The following is a 21,201-nucleotide window of genomic DNA, read 5'->3' as shown; positions in this document are numbered from 1 at the left end:
CAACAGAGAGTCGTATGCCTGGATCCCCCAGCCCTCTCACTGCATCCCATACTGCTTTACATAAATTTGCTGACCTCTGTTGGCTTTTTGCCCCCAGTTCTCCAACTGTTCTAAGACCTGACTGCTCCAACGGTTAGGATCCTTCTAATTTCTAGTCTAAATATGTGCGGCCAGATTATCCACACTGGCTCTTGTGGCAAAACCGTCCATTAATTTAAATAGTTTTCCTTCCCTGGCGCTTACCCCCCCTGGATGTATTCACAGGCAGCAATTATCTCGCTGCTGGAGGTTTGGTCCTGTCCCCCTCCATCGACCAGTGACCTCCCATGATGGCTATGCTATGCTGGAACAGCATGCTGATCGGCGGAGGGGAGACTCATGGCAGTGGAATTGTTGTAGGCGCACCTATACTCTTGCCTCCCTCCCCAAGCACAGAAGTACATTTTAAAAGTTTTAGAAGTAACACAGCTTCTTCCAAGAGCTGGGAAGGAAAACAGAAAAAGAGGGAATTACTTGATTGCTTGTTCTATGTTTATATACTTAGGCCAACATCCAGTTCCGCCTTTCAATGCGGAGGTGACATGGGTTTGGCTAACTCTACCTGCAGACTTGACATTTCAGGGCATTAACATGGATTTTAGATGCTGCTCCCCCCCCAGTTGGGTTGCAAACAAGAGGAGGAGGAGGGAAATCTTTCCCCTTGTATCCCAATAGTTAGAGCACCTGCCCGGAGAAGAAAAGACCCAGGTTCAAGGCTCCCTTTACCCAGAGGAAATTCGAACCTGTATTTCCCACTTTCCAGCAAAAGGCTCCAACCACCAGGTCTTGGCCCCACCTGGTTCACTGGGCATCCAACAGGGGAAGATACTTAAAGCCAGAGGCAACACAAGGTAGAGGGACTCAAGCCCCATGGCTTTGCAAGGTGGGCACTGAGAGGGAGCTCCGTGTTTGAGTTTCTGGCTCGGGCTCCAATAGTGTTTCTGCATTTTGCTTGGACAAGATGAATAGACAGCAATGTTTGTTGCTTGCTGTATTTGCAACAAATAGGGTAGTCTCCTGCTCCCAGATACCCACCTAAGCACCATTTCTGACATTGTGAAAAGCTAGAAAAAGCCAGCACAATATCATTTCTCCAAGGAACAGCCAGCCTCCACCTGACATGTCACTGGTGCTTAGGTGGGTCCCAGAGAAAAAAGATTTGTGTCAGTTCTGCCATCAACACCGAGCAGTCTGAGACGTTTCCGCAACGTGCCTGGGAAAAAAGGAAGTTCCAAAATCAGACTTGGCAAGACCAGAGAGATGCCAGATATGACAAGTGTGGTGTGACTCACTGTCCTTGAGGGACTGGGAAAGTCCCAGAAGCAGCAGTGGTAGCCTGTGAAAGCACAAACAGGCCCCACCTTGCTGCCAATGGCACGGTGACCATGGTGGCTGCACTCATGCCCATGCTGGATCCAGACCGTGAGCAGCTCTGCAGTCTGGGTTTAGCCCAGGCCTCCAGGTGAGTCTGACATCCTTGAATGAAAAGATTGAATAACAATATGAAGCTAGATTATGACTGTCCATACAGAGGTCAGCTAACCACCTTGAAGGCAGGTGGGGCAGATACTACTGACTAACTAGCCTGGGCATTAGAAAGTTCCTAATCTTGACTCTTTTATGAACTTTAGCAAGTCAAGTAACCTTTCCACCTCAACTTTCTCATCTATGCACTGGTGGTATTACCCATCTCCCTCTGGGTGACATTGTGAGAGCATTTGATGTTTGCCAGTTGCTTTGCAGGTGGACCGTGATAAATAGCCGTAATCTATTTTAAGCAAGGTTGCACGTGCCATTGGGTTGCAGCAGATGCAGAAGCTTTTTGGAGCAGCTATGGTCAGCTACAGCTGTAACTGCTGGCCAAAGCTCCTAATTCTTAGTGACCTAATAATTAATGACATTGAATAAAAGGGAGGCAATGAGAAAAGGGAGGTCCTTGTATGAGAAGGTGCTATCGTGCATGCAGTATTTTACAACTGCCCATGTTATAGTGTAATATGAAATGCTGCAGGTTAGCTCTTGTAATCCTTTAATGAGTCCTAATTGCTCAAATGCCGTTTCATTACACAGAATGAACATTCAACATATAATTGTTGAAGATTACAATCTACAGGAACATCTATATGATTTTCAAATGTTACTTAGTACACTCCCTTCCCCCCTCCAGTTCCTTGGGGGTATTTTGCTGGGGGACACTCTTGTGATCTCCTATAAAAGCATCAGGTTTCCTGACTCAAAAAGCCTAACAAAGGCTGACTGTTTGGGGAGTGGTTTAAAAAGGCTGTTTACATGGTGTTTCTTTCCCAAAACCTGGAGACAAAAGTTTTATGGAAGGTTTCAGGTTTAGTACCATTGCTATAGTTTGAGGGCTAAAACCCTGATCTTGTAACATTAAAACAAAAGCCATTTTGAGCTTTTTAACTGATTTTAATCAGTGTTGGACCAGGCCCTTAATTTACCAGGATTAAATTAAGGGAAACATCCCAGCAACACTAGCAATACGCTCTGATCTTCTAAGAAAGCAGTTCAAAAGGAACCTGGTACTTTCCAGCATCTTACTTAGGGTTTGTCTTTATCAAGGCAGCGGTACATCGCTGCGAGGATGGGTCTGAGCATGCCCTGCCCCGAGTCTGCTGACACACTACAGAATTCAAATTTGCCTATGATGCTGCTCCGGGCCTGTCCCCAGCACCTCCTCTCAAACCCTTGGTGTCCTGCTGATTTGAGAAGGGGAACAAGTGGGTTCATGGGGGAAGTTGGGGTTCTGGAGTTAATCAGCAGACTTGAGAGAGAGTGAGACAAGTTTAGACCCTTTTTCCAAAAGACCAGCTGCCAATACAGTATACACAAGTTCTTAGAGCAGGGGTGGGCAAAATGCAGCCCGTGGGCCAGATGCGGCCATTCTATCCAGCCCACGGGACCCCTAAAATTTTAGAAAATTAATATTTATCTTCCCTGGGCTGCCTGTCGTGTGGCCCTTAATGTCTTGCCAAAACTCGGTAAGCAGCCCTCTGCCCGAAATAATTGCCTGCCCCTGCCTTACAGGCTCTGGATGAGAAGCAGCCTGTACAAGTGAAGGCTGGGTCAATGCAAGCAGGCTGAAAGAATCAGGGACCTCATTCTGCACTGTGAAAGTTTTGCCTCTGACTCCAAGACCTGAAAGATCATAATAAAATAAGAGCCGGAACGGACCTCAAGAGGATCAAGTCTTAAGTGTCCAACTCCCACTGAAGATGACTGGATCCCGGGGCACCTGATTCCTACAGGTTTCCGTGCAAGTCCCTGCCTAAATTAATCCTTATTTCAGTCCAGTCAACCAAATCCTTTGGGTTGCTCTCTGAAAGAAAGGGGAAAAGCAATTTCCTCTAATAAAAAGGCTAGTGTCTTTTTATTTTTAAACTTCACTGAGTGATGCATCACCAATTATTCTCCCAAAATTGAGGCGAGGGCATTAGAAAATCCTTGAAACCCAGCAAAAAGTAGCAAGGATAATTCCATATGAGGAGCTATTCAGGGAAATTACACAGGAAAGCTTCTATTGACTTCAAGGGTCCTGGTAGTGGATGTGCGGCTCTGCTTGGAAAGCAGTGGTTTGGGGCAGGCCACTGACATCAAACATTGGGTTACGCTGTTTTAGTCTAGCTGTCCCAAACACCCCATGAGCTTTGGGGTTTCTTATGTGCTTTATTCTGTTTCAGGTTTGCAGATAGGATTCCTGCTTGATTTGTATGGCTGTGTGTTACCACCCCATAAGCAAAGGTAAAGCACATAGCTAAGTAGGTCTTAAACACTAAAGGCATTTTTACGTGTGCTCCCAGTATAGCACCGGGTGCTTTTAATTAGAGAGCTGCACAAATTAGAAGCACCAACACATCGCATGCATCAGTGGCGTAGTGCCTCCACGCGCTGAGAAGATGGCAGTTGTGCACTTTGAACTGAAGCACATAGAGCGTGTTTTAGTTCAAAGTGCATTGCCACCATTTTCTCAGAGCGGAGGTGCGCTGGGCCTCTGATACACGTGACACACAAGGTTGCCAGAGTGCATCAATTTACATGCTCCAGCAGACTCGACTCATTGACTCTGCTCTGACACGCTGGATTTCCAGCACATCGGAACAGGCTCCCCGCGTGGGTGTAAATGCCCAAAGACTTTGAGCAGAAGAGAGTTTGAAGGCCAGAAATGCACTTTGATTTTGCCCTTTGACAGGGACAGGTAAGGGCTAGGTAGGTGAAGAGGATATCCTTACCATTGTAAGTTGGCTGACTGTATCAGCAGTGCCTTTTTGTAGGGGGTGCACTGCCACACTCAGGGGGTGCACGTGCACCTGGGTGCACTCCTTACATGTCGCCAGTGCTCTAGTGCCTCCCAGCTTCTAGCCTGAGCCACTGCAGGTATCTGCCTGCATTTTTTCAGTCCAGAGGGGATGTCTGTATGGTTATAAACTGGTTTAGCCTAGCCAGGTTAGACTAACCTGCAAAGACTGAAACAATTCAGGCTCAGGCTTTTTGATTGTCTGTCCCTAGCCCTAAAAAGAAAGACTGGAAGGGACCTCAGGAGGTCATCTAGTCCAACCGCCTGCTCAAAGCAAGATCTTCCCTAACTAAACGTAAGGACATCTGTTTGAAATGGCTATGCTCCTTATTTTGGAAGCAACAGGGAGCATGCAATGAAGGTGACTATTCATGCCAAACACATGACAAGTCATTTTCCCCTCGAGCTGGGGTGGAAACATTCAGCACGGGAGATCTGTTGATTGATGCAGTTAGAAGGGCAGAAAGATGCCACCTGTATTTTCTAAGATCAGCACTGATTTCTATGACTTGATCCCACCCTGCAAGTAGGTTTGACAACCCCCAAATCACATGCAGAACCAACGGCCCCTTGACACCTTGTTGAGATGGTGCAGCGATGTTTTGAGGTCACCTGCTTGTTACTGCGATGTGCTGATGCCGTGCGGCAGTAACGAATGCCCCAGGTGACATGACCCCGCACTTACAATCGGCAGAGGCACCAGTTCTGCAACAAGCGCTCCAAGGGGAAAGCTCCCAGCATTAGAGCTAAGCAGGTGCTCAGGCACTTGGCTGCACTGGGGCTAGAGACCAGCAGTCTCCCCGGGCTGTAAATCTGGCACTGTGTTTTTACACAATGCATCTGCTGACATTTTTTGCCTGCGCTCCAAACATGTGCCTCTGAGGTTTCTTTTTGCTGCAGAAACAAACTTGAATCAAGCACAAGTTCAAAAGTGCAGCCTTAGCAAAACGTATGCTCTCACACGCAATTTATAATCATCACATCACAGCAGCAAAGACAGAGAGCAACTGCAAAGCTTCTCTGCTTCAGAGAATAGCAAATACTATAAGGAACAGCTTTTTAGGAATGATAAGCCTCGAACACTGGACAGTAGCAGCCAACTTCAACCCTGGCATAAGATGGTTCGACTCCTATTGTCTATATATGAAGTTAGTCTTGCTAGCACCATGCTGTATTTGTCTTTAATATTTTGCCTGAGAAATCAAAACTTTGCTAGAGTTTGGCTGCCCCATTAGGAGAGGAAGCTGACTTCAAGGCAGTGGGACTGCATTCAATATGGAGACCCTCTTTAGTAAATGCCAAGTGCTCAGGAAAGGTGATGGACTGAGAAACATCTCACCATGGAACAGATAGAGCGAGGGCAGCAAGACCTGCAAACTTCTCCAGACCTGTCCCTGCACCTTGCTACATGCCTCAGAGAGCATGTGGGTTAGTCTCTAAGACCATACTTTGGCAGGTATAAATAAGTCTACAAGCACAATGCAATGCCATACACAGATGCTAGCTCTGGTCCAGGACCAGTATAGCCCTGTCAACATGGGCTAATGAGCAGGGCAGAGCTAATTACCCCAAGCAGAGAGCCATGCTAAAAATGCAACATTGCTTCTCATTCTGGAGCTAGCTCAGGTTATCTTGACATGATGCTGTGCTGTAGGGTGCTATGCAGACACACGCTATACTCTGAAAGTGTCATTGAGGCTGCCAGTTATAATGGTGGGGAGGAGATCTGGAGGATCGTAATCCCATGGACCATCACATTCAGAAATTGTCAAGCAGCGAAGACCATCATTAGCTAACTGCAGTGGGTGCGCCTTAGGGAAGTGTGGCCTGGTGGACAGAGGGGTGGATCAGGAGTCCTACGTTCTACTCCCAGCCCTGGCCTGCTGGATGATTTTAGGCAAATCGCTTCACCTCTCAGTGCCTCATGTTTCCTATCTATAAAATAGGGAAAAAGGGATTGCTCTCCCCTGGAACCTATTTGAGATCGACAGGTGACAAGTGCTATTTATATAAACTCTGAGTACTATTACTAATTGCTTCCTTCACTCTAACATGAGAAAAGCTATTTGTGGTACTTGTGCTGGCATTTTTTGGGATGTCAAAACCCATCTGCGAAGCTCATACCAAACTTTCCCATGTTAATTATAACTCTGGACCTCTGAACCATCTAGCCCTGTCTACCCTTGAATGATCTGTCTACTCTCCCCTTTCTTTAACTTTATTCAGGCCTCACTTGTCCATATATTTTATGTCCAAGTTGATCTAAGAGACCTGGAAAGGTAGCAGCCCTAAAGCGCACATTATGGAAGGTGTGAATTATCTCGTGGTTTGACTGCATTGGTAAAGGTTGTTTTAACTGCTTTGTTGGGCTTAGCATTGTGTTATAAACCAGCCTGCATGCGCAAAGAGCTGAATATTTCTGAGGGGCACCCAACTAACCAGCCTGGCTGATAACGAAGCTACTCTGAATGGCTCAGAAACAAAGCAAGATTGGGCTTGTGTCTTTTTGCCCCAAACATGTCAGGATTTTGCAAGTCAGTTTGGGCACGGAAAAATAATAGGAAAGAACCGGAGCTTCCTTTTATTGAATGTAACCTTGCAACATCACCACATTCCAGATATCTGCAGGGTGAGGTTACTGTGTTTACATTGCACAGGACATTTTTTACTGTTAAACCATAATTACATTTCAGTGTTGGTTAAAGCCCTACACTCCCAGCCCTGGAGAAGGGAGTCTTCTATCTGTGTATTCATTACCTTCTATGGCACCCAAGAGGTTCCCTGTGTCATGCACCAGTGTACCTCAACCTTGACAGGAGGGACCATCACAAGGAGCTGAAAAGGCAGATCAGCCCACCTACCCATCCATTCACTGGTTTATCTTCTTGGACTAACTGCAAGGGTGATGGTGGTCCTCCAGTTAAATCTGGCTCAGGTTTAACTAAAGTAACACATGCTACATGTGCATTTTTAACACAGGCATGCTCCTACTGAGTATCAGTGAGGACACCCACGAACTCTACACGGACCTCACGTGATAATGACTGTAGGTCTCCACTGATCTCTCTCTGATCTACCCTGCTCACTTGTAAAATGTTGTATGTTCCATTAACGGTGCCCAGATCAAGCTAGCCTTGCCACTCCCTTGAACAATATAACATTCCTCAGTGTCAGGTTCAAGGGCTGTCAAAACTTGGGGTGCCACCAAACCGTAGCACCCAAACTCAAAGCCCACCTCTGAAAAACCTGGGCCTGAGTTCAAACCGGAAGGCCAGCCAGTGACAGATTTTTAACATCACCTCTTGTTGGATGTGTGTTATTAAAACAGTGATTGTCGAGTCATTTCCTTAGTAATTTCCTTCTGCAAACTACTCCATTTCCTGAACTTCACGAGCACATTAAGACATTCAGGAACAATGTAATCACAAACAATGCTGTTTTCCATATGAGGTCCAGTCAAAGTCTGTATTTGGGGGATAAATGAGTTCAGGAAACATCATGTCTAGGCTAGCGACCCCATGAAGCATTCCCATTGCTGTGCAGTTATAAGCGGAGCCGCGTTGCTCCTCTAGTGCACACAGTTGACTCCATTTTTAGAACAAGTCACGCCACAGAAAGAATTGTAAACCAGCTCACCTTGAGAAGTCTCCTTTCGCTTCCTGCAAAATGATGGGAAAGATATTTATCATTAAAATCCACCATGTAAATCAATGTGCAATCTTTAATGTTCAAGGTTCAATCATTTCCTAATAGAGTGCACTGGTATTTTCAGTAGCAGACCTTTAAATGAAGTTGGGGTGCTGTACATATTACAGCAGAGAAAATTCAACAGGGCTAGAACTTGAGCAGACTCCCCCATCCTATCACAGGTGCTAGTGAATTAGCCAGTGTGCTCTTTACACTGTGTGCTACACCTGGCCATCAGCACTGTGTCAGGGCCATGCACTGCTAGAAGATGCCCGCAGTCTAGGTGATTTAGGGTCATTGAAAACCCCTTGACACTTGATTCCAGCCTGAGGATGGATTTTGCATCCCTGCCTCTACTTTCTGATAGATGCAGTATTCTCCTTACATTTCTGTCCTTTTGACCTAAGTGTTTGAGACAGCATGTAATACATACACAGTAAACTGACTTGCATCTGGTCAGTGCCGGAGCTTCTTAATCCAGTGTTGTTCCTAATTTGCCTTCTGTCCACACACAAAACCTTATAATCTAAGCGTGGTGGTGTTTTAATCTTGAGCTACCTGGCTATAGACTTAGCTGGGGCTACAAGCTAGAGTGTAGTTACTGCATGCACTTGGGTGATAACGTATCCACTTTGCTGTGCAGCCTCTCACTGAGGTTGTAATAATTATATCCTGGCTACACAGAGCAGAGGAAGGATCTGTCTTGACTGTTTTCATTAAGGCTTACTTCCAGCTAGCGTTATCCTGGCCACTGGCAGGGATATTTGAGAACTTGTGGTGCTTGGGCGAAGTACCTGAAGATTGGAAGAGGGCCAATGTGGTGCCTATCTTCCAGAAAGGGAGGAAAGAAGATCTGGGAAACTATAGGCCAATCAGTTTGACCTCAATCCCTGGAAGATCTTGGAAAAAATTATTAAAGAAACCATTCTTGACAGGCTAATAGAAGGCAACATCCTGAGGGACAGCCAGCACGGGTTTGTTGCGGGTAGGTCTTGCCTGACCAATCTCATTCCTGATGTATCACCTGGACAAAAGGGAAGAGGTTGATATAATATATTTGGACTTTAAAAAAGCCTTTGACCTGGTGTCCCATGATGTCCTCATGGAAAAAATTGGGCAACTATGGCTTCAACTACACTACAGTCCCATGGCTGGGGAACTGGCTCTGAGGTCGGACCCAGAGACTGGTAGTTGATGGAACCGAATCAACATGGTGCTCAGTGACCAGTGGTGTCCCCCAAGGCTCTGTTCTTGGACGTGTACTCTTCAGTGTCTTTATAAATGATCTGGACTCTGGTGTCAGAAGTGGACTGGCCAAGTTCGCTGACAACACCAAACTTTGGGGAAGAGTGCCCACACTTGAGGATAGGTTGGTGATCCAGGTTGACCTCGACAGGCTTGCAAGGTGGGCGGATGAAAACCTGATGGCATTCAATATGGAGAAATGCAAGGTGATCCACCTCTGGGGGGCGGTGCGGGGGAACCTCACACCACACTTATAGGCTTGGCAGTGCTACACTCAACTAGCACCACGGCTGAAAGAGTCTTGGGGGTCATGATTGACCACAAGATGAATATGAGCCACCAATTAGATACCCCAGCTGGCAAAGCGAACAAAACTCTGGCTTGCATCTACTGATGCATCTCAAGCAAGACCCTGGATGTCATCCCCCCGCTGTACTGGGCCTTGGTGAGGCCGCAGCTGGAGTACTGCATCCAGTTCTGGGCACCACAATTCAGGAAGGACATGGAGAAGCTTGAAAGAGTCCAGAGGAGAGCCAAACACTTGATCAGAGGGCAAGAGAACAGGTCTGATGAAAAACGGCTGCGAACTATGGGAGTCTTCAGCCTGGAGAAGCGCAGGCTCAGGGGTGACTTGTTGGCAGCCTATAAGTACATCAGGGGTGTGCATCAGGATCTGGGGGAACACCTGTTCACCAGCGCACACCAAGGGATGACAAGCTCCAATGGTCACAAACTCCTGCAGGACTGTTTTAGTCTGGACATAAGGCAAAACTTCTTTACTGTCCCAACCCCCGAGACCTGGAACAGACTGCCTCCAGAGGTGGTGCAAGCACCTACTCTGGACACTTTAAAGAAACATTTGAATGCTTATCATGCTGGGATCCTTTGACTCTAGCTGACTTCCTGCCCCTTGGGCAGGGGGCTGGACCCGATGATCTTATGAGGTTCCTTCCAGCCCGTATGTCTATGAAATCTATGAAACTACTGCCTCAATATTATGCCATCCTGGACATGTCTACACGAGCCATTAATACACAGCAATTTACTGTGGAGCTTATTGCTTTGCAGTTCATTGTTCCCAGAAAGCTCCTGGGTGCACTGTTTACACATGTACCCGAACCACAGCACATTGAGCTGGGTTTCAGTAGCCCCAGCTGGCAGGAGGCCTGGGGGTCAGCCTGCCAGCCTGGGGCTGCTCCAGCCAGGCCCAATGTGCTGTGGAGGGGCTGGCTGGGGCACAAGGGTGCTTCAGTGCAGGGCTAGCCAGCAAGCAGCCTCCACGGTGAAGCACCCTTGTGCCCCAGCCAGCTGGCTCAGTGTCTACACGTGTGCTGCTGCTCAAGAAAAAAATCTGCAGCAGGGTAGGGCTTGTATTTACAAGTCCTACCCTGCTGCTGAATTTGTTAGTTTTGTGCACCCTAATAGGGGCAAACCTGCAGATGTTGAGACATTTACTGTAAACTTAATTAGGCAACTGTACAGTAAAATCTCATGTAGATGTGCCCACTGTGTTTGTCTGAGATGGTCAAGAGTTAAGACCACAGCAATCAAGGGTTACAGTGGCCTATCTGGCTTTGGCTTGCACATATATGTCACTAATTGCTTCAGCTATTCATTAGGATGTACAGGCAACAGGTTAATATCACTACTGCTAATTTCTACAATGAGTTTACTGTTTGATGTGTATTCACCCTGCAGGCCAATATGCAATTACTGCAATGTGCTTTTAATTGTTCTCTCTCTCTCTCCTGTTATATAATGAAGGTTGAAACCCCTTTGCACTAACTGCTTCTGTAAGATGAAAAGCTCTATAGAAGTGCAATGTCTATTTATTAACACCTTCTGATGAAATGGCTTAGCTGTTCCACATGGATCCTTTAGGACTGTAGACTCACGGTTGACTGGGAAAAGACTAAAAACTACTGACAAGAGGGGAGAAAAGAGTCAGCTGACAATTATCTTTGGTCTTCTCCCATGACAATCATTGCTTGAAAAAAACAAAACAAAACAAAACCCCCACTTTTTCACAAGGAAAAAAAAGAGGACCTCCCTCCCCTCCATGCCCTTCTAAATCAGGGGTGGTTAAGCCCTGGCCCATGGGCTGGCCCCTGATGCTGTGTCATCTTGCCCATGGTACTTTCTATGGGTCTATGGGGAGCTCTTGAGCTAGGTCCAGTGCTCACAGCAGCATGGGACCCTGGGGCCTGATCCTGGGGTATGGGGTCCAATCTTGCCCGTGGACCAGCCCTACAGCCCTCATCTGGGCCATGGGGCCAAAAGGCTGAGCACCACTGTTCTAAGCAGATTCACTCTGGTTGCCTGTAGTGAACTGCAAAGTTTGCTAGGCACTGTTGAATATTTGTCCTGTATTCCTTTCCTCGTGCTTCAGCTGCTTTCCAACTCAGCTTTTGAGATCTGTTTGCAGGGGGCTTGTCATTGGAGAAATGTGTACCAGAACTCACCGTGAAGCATGGCAGTATAGCCACAGTATTTATATCAGTGTCCGACTGGAGAGAGGAGGTTTTAGTAAAACATGGGGCCAACTTCAAATCTGGTGTAAATAGGTATAGCTATGCCTTTGGAACGGTGCTCACCAGGTCGGGATTTGGCCTATGAAGTTCTCATCCCACCATTTTAGTGCTAAACAGTTCCCCTGGCTCCAGATATGATGCTTCACAGTCCAGTGTCCTGCACAGTGTATAGTCATAGATGTCGGTGCGAAGTGAACGTAAACAGCTGGTTTCTGGGGCCTCACCTGACATTGCTGTGGCTCTTAAGTCGTGAATGCATAATGCCATTTGGAAGCCAGAAGTGGGCAGTGCTAAAAATGGAAGTGCCAAGTACTGCTAGGTAGGTTTCATGGATGCACATTAATAAGGGCTCAACTGTGACCCCTCACACACCTCAAGCCTGATGGGGCATGAAGGCTCCCTTGTACTGGTGTGTGGACTGCTTGGTGCAGAATACTACCCCATCAGTCTGCAGGGGCAGCAGCTGCTGTGGGGATGCTCTTCTTTTCCCTCCTGTCCTGATAGGCAACTCCAGGTGTGACTTGGCATGGTCTTGGCTCCAGCCTGCTCCAAAGTGCCAGTCAGCACAGCTACAGGGGATACAGTAAGGGATGTAACTGGTGCCAGCTAAAGGGCTAGTCCAGATCACTTCCACAACCCTGGAGCAGAGGGGAAGCAGGAACCAGATTCTGAGAGTCACAATCTGGTTCCTGTCCCCTTCCTGGAGCAGCACTGCCATGCGGTGCCCCGTCCTCAACCTGGGCTGCAAGGTTACAATCCAGCATGAAAGGGTCCTGGCTTTTCCCCCCTGGTTTGGCAAAATAATCCCCTTTCTGCTGCCTTCCTGTCCAGCTGGTGTAAGTCCCATAGGCATTATTGTCAAACGCTTAATAACAGATTTATCCCATGTAGGAAGAATGAGAAATTGTTGCCTACCTGCAAGATGTATGCAGCCAATTCAAACACCACTTCGCTGTCTACCTCAATGAGCTCCTGAAGCAAAAATAAAAAAAAGGAGAGTTCACTAACATTTCAGCGCCCTCAGGAAGAACCCGCATCTCTTCCTTGTCACAGCACAGCAAAGTGAGCGGCTCCTGCCTTCTCCTCTGGTCTGACTTGAAAGGGTTCCCAGTACTCCCAGAAGCTGAATGTGCTCATTGTGATGTGGAGGAAACAAAATATGCAAGATGCTGCCCTGGTAAATGAAGCATGACTTATGAACTCAGCCAGAAGGGGGATGTAGGGGCTTGTTGCGAGAGGCAGTCACATGGATTGGGCCCTTGTACAGATCACCCCTACGGAGATTTGGATGTTTCCTGCGGGTTTTTCAGAATGTAATCTATTGTTTTACTGCCTCTGGAAAGAAACACAGAACCAGGACTGAAGTCCTAAATTTAAGGAGCCATGATGATATAGCCAATGGCACACAAGGGAGTGATGTGGCCAGCAACATGTCTGGCCACCTTGGACTCCCAGCCTGAATGACCAGCCACTCACAGCTGGTTCAACTGGAGACACTGGTGTTACATGATGTGCCCATGCAGGTAAGAGGCACACCTCAGTTCATGAGCCACGATAACTGTGCTGCCTCTGCTCCTGGCAAATAAGGGTAAAATAGAGACCATGACCCAGGTGATATGGCATTGCCTGTTCCTTTCTCAGTGCCAGCTTTTAAAAAGAGCTATTGACCTCAGCTCCTCTCTAATAACCCACCGAGGTTACCTTCTGATGAGACCAAGGCTGCAATACAGAAGCTTCCCTCATTTTCCCTGTGCTCAGCTGTTGCTTAACCACCTAATTTAATTGGGCCGAGTCTGCTAATGACGCATGGGTACTGGGGGAATGACACGTATCAGGGGACCACAATTAGGGTGCAAGTTAAATCAATACAAAGAAAGTGCCAGATGATGACATCTGCACCTCACAGGAAGGGAAGCAGGAGAGCCTTGAGAGAAGGCAAGGAGACCTGTGGTGTCTGGGAGCCCAACTAGCTCTCAACGATGTATGTTCTCTCCTACAGCCACCAAAGGTGCAGCTAATGCAGAAGGGGGAGAGTACCCATATCTCCCACCCCGCTTTCGAGAACCATAAAGAAAAGACGCATGCTTTCCATAGCACCCGTTTTCCAAGGGCTATCAGTGGTGATGGCTGGATGACTAAGAAAGCCTTCAGGCTAAGTAAAGACCTTTGACCAATAGGAGTTTACTGTTATCATGCATTATTTATATAGGACCACTGCACATGCACCTGTGGCATGATGACAGAACAGTCGAGGAGTCTTGTTATGGTCCCAAAAGCATGACTGGGGCCTCTCTTTACCCTCGTGTCTCCAGCTGAAGCAGCTGTGAGTGGCTGGTCATGCAGACTAGGAGTCAATGGTGGCCAGACCTACTGCTGGCCACATCACTCCTTTGTGTGCCATCGGCTATAGAGCCTGCTGTGCCTTAATGACAGCGGTAGACTTTTGACTTGATCACATACAGATGAGTGCTTTCCAGAGAGCTCATGGGCCCTTCCTACTTATACCCAACCATGCTGTCTCTGGGAGGAGTATGGTTGGGCCCTTGTCCAGCGAAGTATAGCTGCATGGTAGCTGCGGGGGAATAAGCCGATGGGAACTCCATGCAGAGACCGAGTGGGAAAGTGCAGTCTGCTGGGGGTCCCAGTTCAGTTCTTACCAGGCTGACCCCCACCCCAGCAAAACCCACTGCAGTGTGGGGCCACGCACTCTCTAAGCTTCGTCACTGGCCCCTCTTTTGCTGTGGAGAGATCCTTCCACGGCATATTGGCAGATCCTTTGTACTGTCCTCCCCTCTCCTACATTTAAACAGAGCACCTGGCTTTCTGGGCTGCAGCTCGCAAGTGCAGTGCATACGTTAAAACCAAGCAAGCCCTGATGGAGGCAAGAAGTGAGACTAGGCAGGACCTGAGTGGGAGAGTCCGAATCTGACTGGGCTATTTTTGTATCAGGATGACAGCGCATTGGATTGTGCAAAGTAATGTTTGCAGGAGAGGCCAGACGAAAATAGGCCAACCCAGCTTTTCTGATTCTTTTTTTTTTTCCCACTTTCTTTTATTAAAGCCTCCTCCAAAAAAAGAACAGCGGCTTCAGCTTTTCCTGGCAGCATTCCCAAAGTCAAGCAGTGGGCTGAGTAAGTGTTTGTAATGGCAACCTTGCTGTAGAGCAGAGCTGGGCAAAGACACTGCTGGACCAGGTTCAACGGTGTCCTTGCCTGTGCCTTATCCCTGCTGAAGCCAGGAGACAAGGAAGAACAGTGCTCTGATTGTGCATGGCTGAGACGCCGGAGCAGGGCGAGGCCTGGAGCTTCAGAACATCTTGGTGCTGGCTGATATCGCTTACTGAGCAAATTGCTTGCTGGGACAAGCACAATGCACTTGTTTGTGAATCAGTCATAATCCCACTCGCCTGCTGCTTCCTCACTGACAGATGGGAGGTGAGTCACTAGGAGCCACTTTGCCAGGGAAGTGCTGGGGTGGACACCCAGTTTTCCAGCTGCAAGAAGCCTCTGTTGGATTCCCAGACTAGAACCACCCACCAGGGCCCACCTGGCAGAGGGGTTTGCAGCAGGGCTTGGCAGGTCCAGAGAGAGGTCCCAAGGCAGCCCAGCTGCAGCGGGTCCCGGGGTGAGCGCGTGTGCAAGAATTCCAGGGGCCGCATGGAGGAAAAGGGTCTGGGCATGGATGATCTTGATCCCCCAAGGTCTGCACAGATCCCTGGGAATCTGTAGGCTCAGGGATCCAGCCTTCTGCCAGGATGTATTACACTGGGGCTCTGGGTTAACATCTCAGATGACTCGAACCTGATCCTGGAGTCTCCCCCACTCCTGTTTCTATTGCATGGTGACTTGCAAGTATAGACAGGGCAAAACAATTGTCACTCCCCTCAGCAGCACTTACGATGGGTGAACACGTCTGTACTCAGAGCTATGGAGAGCTCTGCCCAGGGGACACTTTTGTTTAAGGTAACTCGTGACAACAGGCTGGTGTTTCTCAGAAGGCCACAGGCCAGAGGAGCTTTTGGCACAAACAAGTTGCCCTGTGCACTGGCCCAAAGGAGGGGTTTATCTCTCCGCCACCCCAGGTAACAGCTTGGGAAACAGGTCCTGATGTTCAGTTCAGTGACAAGGGTGCCCTCTGCTGATCTATCCCTCTCACTACCTGAAGCCAGTTATCTGGGAACATAGGACAAGAAAAGAGCTCCTGGCCATTGACCCAGTCCCTTGCATTTGCAAGCAACTGATTTGCAGTGATTCCACATTTTTATTCTGTAAATGAACAAAGGCCTTGCTTTCTAAAACACTAGATGATGGACACTTTTTTGGAAGTCACAAGCCCCCTCCTGTCAGCTTTGTGCTTTGATTTCATTTACTTTCCAGGTGGGATCTTGGGGGGTCTGTGGAAAGCAAGCTGTTAGGTTCAGCCCTAAACACTCAAATGTGGTTAAAAAATGAAAGGGGGGAATGAAGAAGCTGGAGAGGAAAAGTTGGGAGGTTGTTGAGGGAGTGGAAATGTCTCCTGGATGGAAGGACTTTAAAAATATGGTCTCTTGGTTCATTTTTTTTGTTTGGATTTACATAGCCCCCTGCCCTGTAACTGAAACAGCAGCATCAGCAAAGCACTTCAAAGACAGAGGCATTGGAGGCAGGATATCCTCTTAAGAGGCACTCAGAGGCAACTGCTATGACTGTGCTGTAATAACAAGCTTGATGAGATGGAGGGCAGGTCTCATCCCTGTTTTATTGATGTTAGGAGGGAAGTCCCATATCTTTAAAGTCAAGTGCCTAATGCCAGTGGACTTCACTAGGAGTTAGGCACCTAAATTCCATATGGGACCTGGGTCTAAACAGCTTGGCCAGAGCTACAGAAAAAAGTCAGTGTATGAGCAGAGATTACAAACACTGTCCATATCTGATGGCCTGCACCGAGGAAAATGTGGTAGATCTGGTCTGCCACAGGTATCCTGTGAAGCCTTGGGCAAGCCACTCACTCCCTCTGTACCCCAGTTCCTGTCTGTATATTGAATATAACTGTTGTCTCCTCAGAGCTAATTCATCTGCATAGAGCATTTTGAGATGCTCACCCTCTCACATCTGTGTCAGGGCACTGTGGGACAGGCAGCTCACAGGGAAGACAGTGGCCAGGACAGACAAATGCCAGCCAAGCAGGAGAGATGCACCATTGACCCACTGCCCCCTCTGAGGGACTTTTCTGTTACTGGGACCTCAAAGCATGAGTCTTTTCTCACGCTGGTGTTATGACACTGATTTCAAAGGACGTTGGTCATGGTGGTCCTCCTTCTTTACTTGTGGTAGGTTAGGGTGTTATGGCTTGTGGTGGTGTCAGGGTTGACTCTGTAGTTTTGCTAATAGGTTAGATAATGGATTTGTATAGGATGGTTTGTATAGGGATGATCTTGTCTCATTCAGGGGGCTGGACTAGATGACCTCTGGAGGTCCCTTCTAGCCTTACTTCTCTAGGACTCCAGGACTTATTTCTAATTGCTTCCCCATAAGCAACAGGAGAATCAATCCTTCAGCTTCTGTTTTAGGGCAGATATAGCAATGGATGGACCAAACTGAAAAGAACAAACTTTGTGAAGAGCTGGGGACAATGATGGACGGTTGTTTGTAGGGACAGGAAGGGAACTCCTGGACCATGGTGTTCCATCTCTTATTTCTGCAGGCAACCGATCAAGTCCTACAAACCTATTCATGACTTACCAAACAAACTCCATCTTAGAAATAGTTACGTTTTTTGCTCCTGATGCTCCTCCACAAAGGCTGTTCCACAGCCTCCATGATGATCAGACATTTCAGGCACCTATACACGAGCAATGAGGCTGCTCTGACACGCTGTAATTCCAGCACATCAGAGCAGACTCAATTAAACGAGTCTGCTGGAGCATGGCAAATACTGCACTACAGCAGCCTCCAGCATCTCGTGTATCAGTGTCCCTGCACCTAAAAATGGCAGTGGGGGTACTTTATCTAAAGCTCATTTGATGAGCTTTAGATAAAGTGCCCCTGCCACTATTTTTAAGCACGGGGGATGCTGATACACAAGACACTCCAGGCATGTTAATTAGAAGGGCTCTCAGAGCCATTCTAATTAAGCTTCCCCCCTCCCCACTCACTTCTGGAGCACGTATATAAATGCTGTTCCAGTCTAAAAGCATTCAAGGCCAATTTATATCCATTAGTCCTTGAACCAACATTGTCCTTTTAACTTAAATAGGTCTTCTGCCTCCCTGGTGTTTGTACACTGATGCATTTATATAGCACAATTGAGGTACAGGCCCCCACCATGACATGAATAGCTTCCTTCATTTGATTAGACTTGCTACAGATATTTATTTTAGCTGACAACCCTTGCTTGGGGCCATGCAAGCAGCCAGCCAACTGCAGCACCCTCGAACTGGGGGTAGACTGAGAATCTCTGATCCAGGTGAAGGAGCCAAACTTTTTTTTTTCACCCCCTTAATCCAATCTTCAAGTCAAAGGGGCCCTTACCTTGTAGATGCAGGACTTTGCATTCAGGAAAAACAGCTCGATGGTGGCATTATCTTTTAGATAAGAGATGCTTTCAATGTAGAACCTGGAAAGGAAAGGAAAAGACAGATGAGCCACATAAGAAGGTTTCAAAGGAAAGCAAAAGAAAGACCACACTTTATTTAGACACTGCTTCCATGAAAGGTATAACCAATGGAGACAGGCAGATTGTAAGAAAAATAAAGCTCTTTTGTTTACTTGTTATAATATTGTGGTTCTGCCCGCATGTCCTTTAAGACGCAATCATTCAACAGGATTCAGCATATATCCTGACCATGCTGAAAGGATTATCAAGAAGATGATTTGCTTTGTTTCCATGTCTCTGTCTGTAAACTTCCCCTGACATCCCAGTCACATGGGGCACCTCTCTTTCACTCTCTGCCCAAAGCTGTGCTGTAGCATTGCTGATTGCCATTAAGGAACCCGCAGGCGGCTGCATTTGACTGGAGGGTGAAATGACTCCTGACTATACCACAGAAAGATGTTTAGCCAAATCCTTATTATTAAAAATACCCACAATGCTTTGGCACTTGTTTATTACTTCAAATGTATATGAATATATTACAAAAAAATTACTCTGTGCAAATGGATTTCACATTCCTCTTTTTATTTGCATAAATAGACTTCTATTCTCCAGTGCTTTAGAGTCCTACTCCTTTACTACCTAATGCACAGCAGCTTTGCCACTGAATTGAGCAGACACATGATCTGGCTTTTCATTTGCTGCATGATAAAAAAGCACTAGAACAATGAGAGCAAGATCCCACCAAAGTCGAAAGCTGATTGTTGTTATTATTTCATTGTATTTATGAAATTACACACACATGCAAACATATACTCGTACCTTCTGTGCATTTACAATTCCAACAGTAAGAGAGAATCACCTGGGTTCAAACAATAATGAAATGACATTTTGTATTTCCATTGAAAGGAAAGAAAAAAAAACAGAATTGCACTCCTGTCCACTTTGCTTCAGGCTGATTTTGAAGCTGCAGCTCGGTGGTAGATAGGTCTCTGCCTGAACTACAATACTAACATACGTCGTAAGAGGCAATTATAACATGGAAGGTGCCAGTGAAGTGCTCTCTGTATCAGGAACTAAAAGAAAAAGAGATAATTCAGTCCTTGTCCAGCTGCAGTGAAGCCTTAAGTCCTGGCTTGACTGAGCCTGCGTCTGGGTCTGGGAAAAGCAAAGAACGGCTCTTACAAACAAAAGAATCTGCCCAGGGACAAGCCATTTGCTAGGCTGGGGCAATAGTGGTAAGATCTTTAGGGGCAAAGGCCCAGGCTTTGTCTGTGTTTGCAAAGAGCCCCTTTGATCTGGACTGGGACTTCTATGTACTGGGCTCTGACCTTGACTAAGGATCCCAGCACCTCTACAGCACACACAGTACCAACAAAATCCTGACTCTTCTGAAGGCCCTTCAAAATTGCCTAGTCAAATAAACTCTTTTTAGAACAGAAGTAGTTATTAGACTGATTAGTTATTACACTGGCCAGGCACCAAATAGTTTTTTTCAGTCAACCCGGTATGTTTTTTCCCCCTGGCAAAATGAAAAAGACCAAGCCATTTCAATTTCGGTCGGTCACACAAAACTTTTCCTTTTATTTTTTCCAGCCTCAATTATTTGCTTGATTTTACTTGTATTTGCACATGGTTTCCTCCAAAACTGTGGTTTTCATCACATAATTTATTCACCAAAGAACACTGTTCAGCTCCAGTTCTTGTGTCCAAAAAGGGCACTTTGTAAAGAAAAGAAAAGATGTCATTTTAAATGCATGGATCTGGCATCCTTTCTGCTGAACTCATGGACAAAAGTGGAGGTACTTCTGCTACTGTTTCTTCTGAAAAGCCATTGCAATAGCAGATAAAGAAACGGGGAGAGAACATCTCTTGCAACAGAGGCAGCTAATTTCTAACTGCCTGACTGTCATTACTGGCGTTGGGCTGAGGACAAGAGAAGAGATGGCTTTATTGCCAGCCCTGGCCATTTTCAAGGGACCTAGACCAAGCTGCAGTAGTGCGGCTAAGCAGAAGGTCCTGAAGCCTGTTTCTGAGTGATCGTAGAGTAAACCTTTGCAGATGTGACAAGCAGTATCCTGCAATGATGAGGGAATGAGATAAGAATCCTGCCCTCCAAAAGTGTGATTTTCACAGAACCATAAATCTCAACTAGTTGACACCTTTCACGTCCACCAGCAAACTGGTCCAGGCCAGTTCTAAAAGTTTCAGTGAAACAAAGAAATTTAAATAAAACCAATTAGACATCATTTATTATAATCCAGGAAGTTTTTGTAAAGTGTTGGGGACAACTTCCCAGTGCAAATGCTGGAGCACCCAATTAGGGGCACGCTCTTCTTCACCTGCTGCTCACAAACAGGGAAGACTTGGTGGGGAATGTGGTAGTGGTTGGGCAGCAGTGCCCATGAGATGATTGACTTTAGGATCCTGAGGAAAGGAAGGATGGAGAGCAGCAGAGTAAGGACCTTGGACTTCAGGAAAGCAGTCTTTGACTCACTCATGGGCAGGATCCCCTGGGAAGCTAGTCTGAGGGGGAGAGGAGTCCAGGAGAGCTGGCTGTATTTAAAGAAGCCTTACTGAGAGTGCAGGAACAAACCATCCCGATGTGCAGGAAGACTAGCAAGTATGGCAGAAGACCAGCTTGGCTTAGCAGGGAACTCTTCAATGAGCTAAAACACAAAAAGGAAGCATACAGGAAGTGGCAACTTGGACAAACAACTAGAGAGGAGTATAAGAGTATCACTCAAGCATACAGGGATGAAATCAGGAAGGCCAAAGTACATTTGGAGTAGCAGCTAGCAAGGGATGTGAAGGGGA

At 46.9% G+C, this 21,201-nt stretch overlaps 1 protein-coding gene across 3 annotated transcripts in view; it reads right to left on the bottom strand.

Moving 5' to 3' along the window:
* FRMD4A (FERM domain containing 4A) overlaps positions 1-21,201 on the bottom strand; it is a 287,505-nt gene that overhangs the window by 71,077 nt on the left and 195,227 nt on the right. For all 3 annotated transcript variants that reach the window (XM_025202284.1, XM_014519241.2, XM_025202285.1), the window contains exons 5-7: positions 18,324-18,408; positions 12,730-12,786; positions 7,988-8,010 (exon numbers count right to left, since the gene is read on the bottom strand). In XM_025202284.1, the coding sequence (XP_025058069.1) occupies positions 7,988-8,010; positions 12,730-12,786; positions 18,324-18,408 (165 nt within the window). The remainder of the gene's footprint in view (positions 1-7,987; positions 8,011-12,729; positions 12,787-18,323; positions 18,409-21,201) is intronic.

This window comes from Alligator sinensis, unplaced genomic scaffold (assembly GCF_000455745.1).
Source record: "Alligator sinensis unplaced genomic scaffold, ASM45574v1 scaffold1216_1, whole genome shotgun sequence".
Classification (NCBI taxonomy): Eukaryota; Metazoa; Chordata; order Crocodylia; family Alligatoridae; genus Alligator; species Alligator sinensis.
Note: the sequence above shows the minus strand (reverse complement) of the source record. Positions and strands in the feature narration are given on the sequence as shown.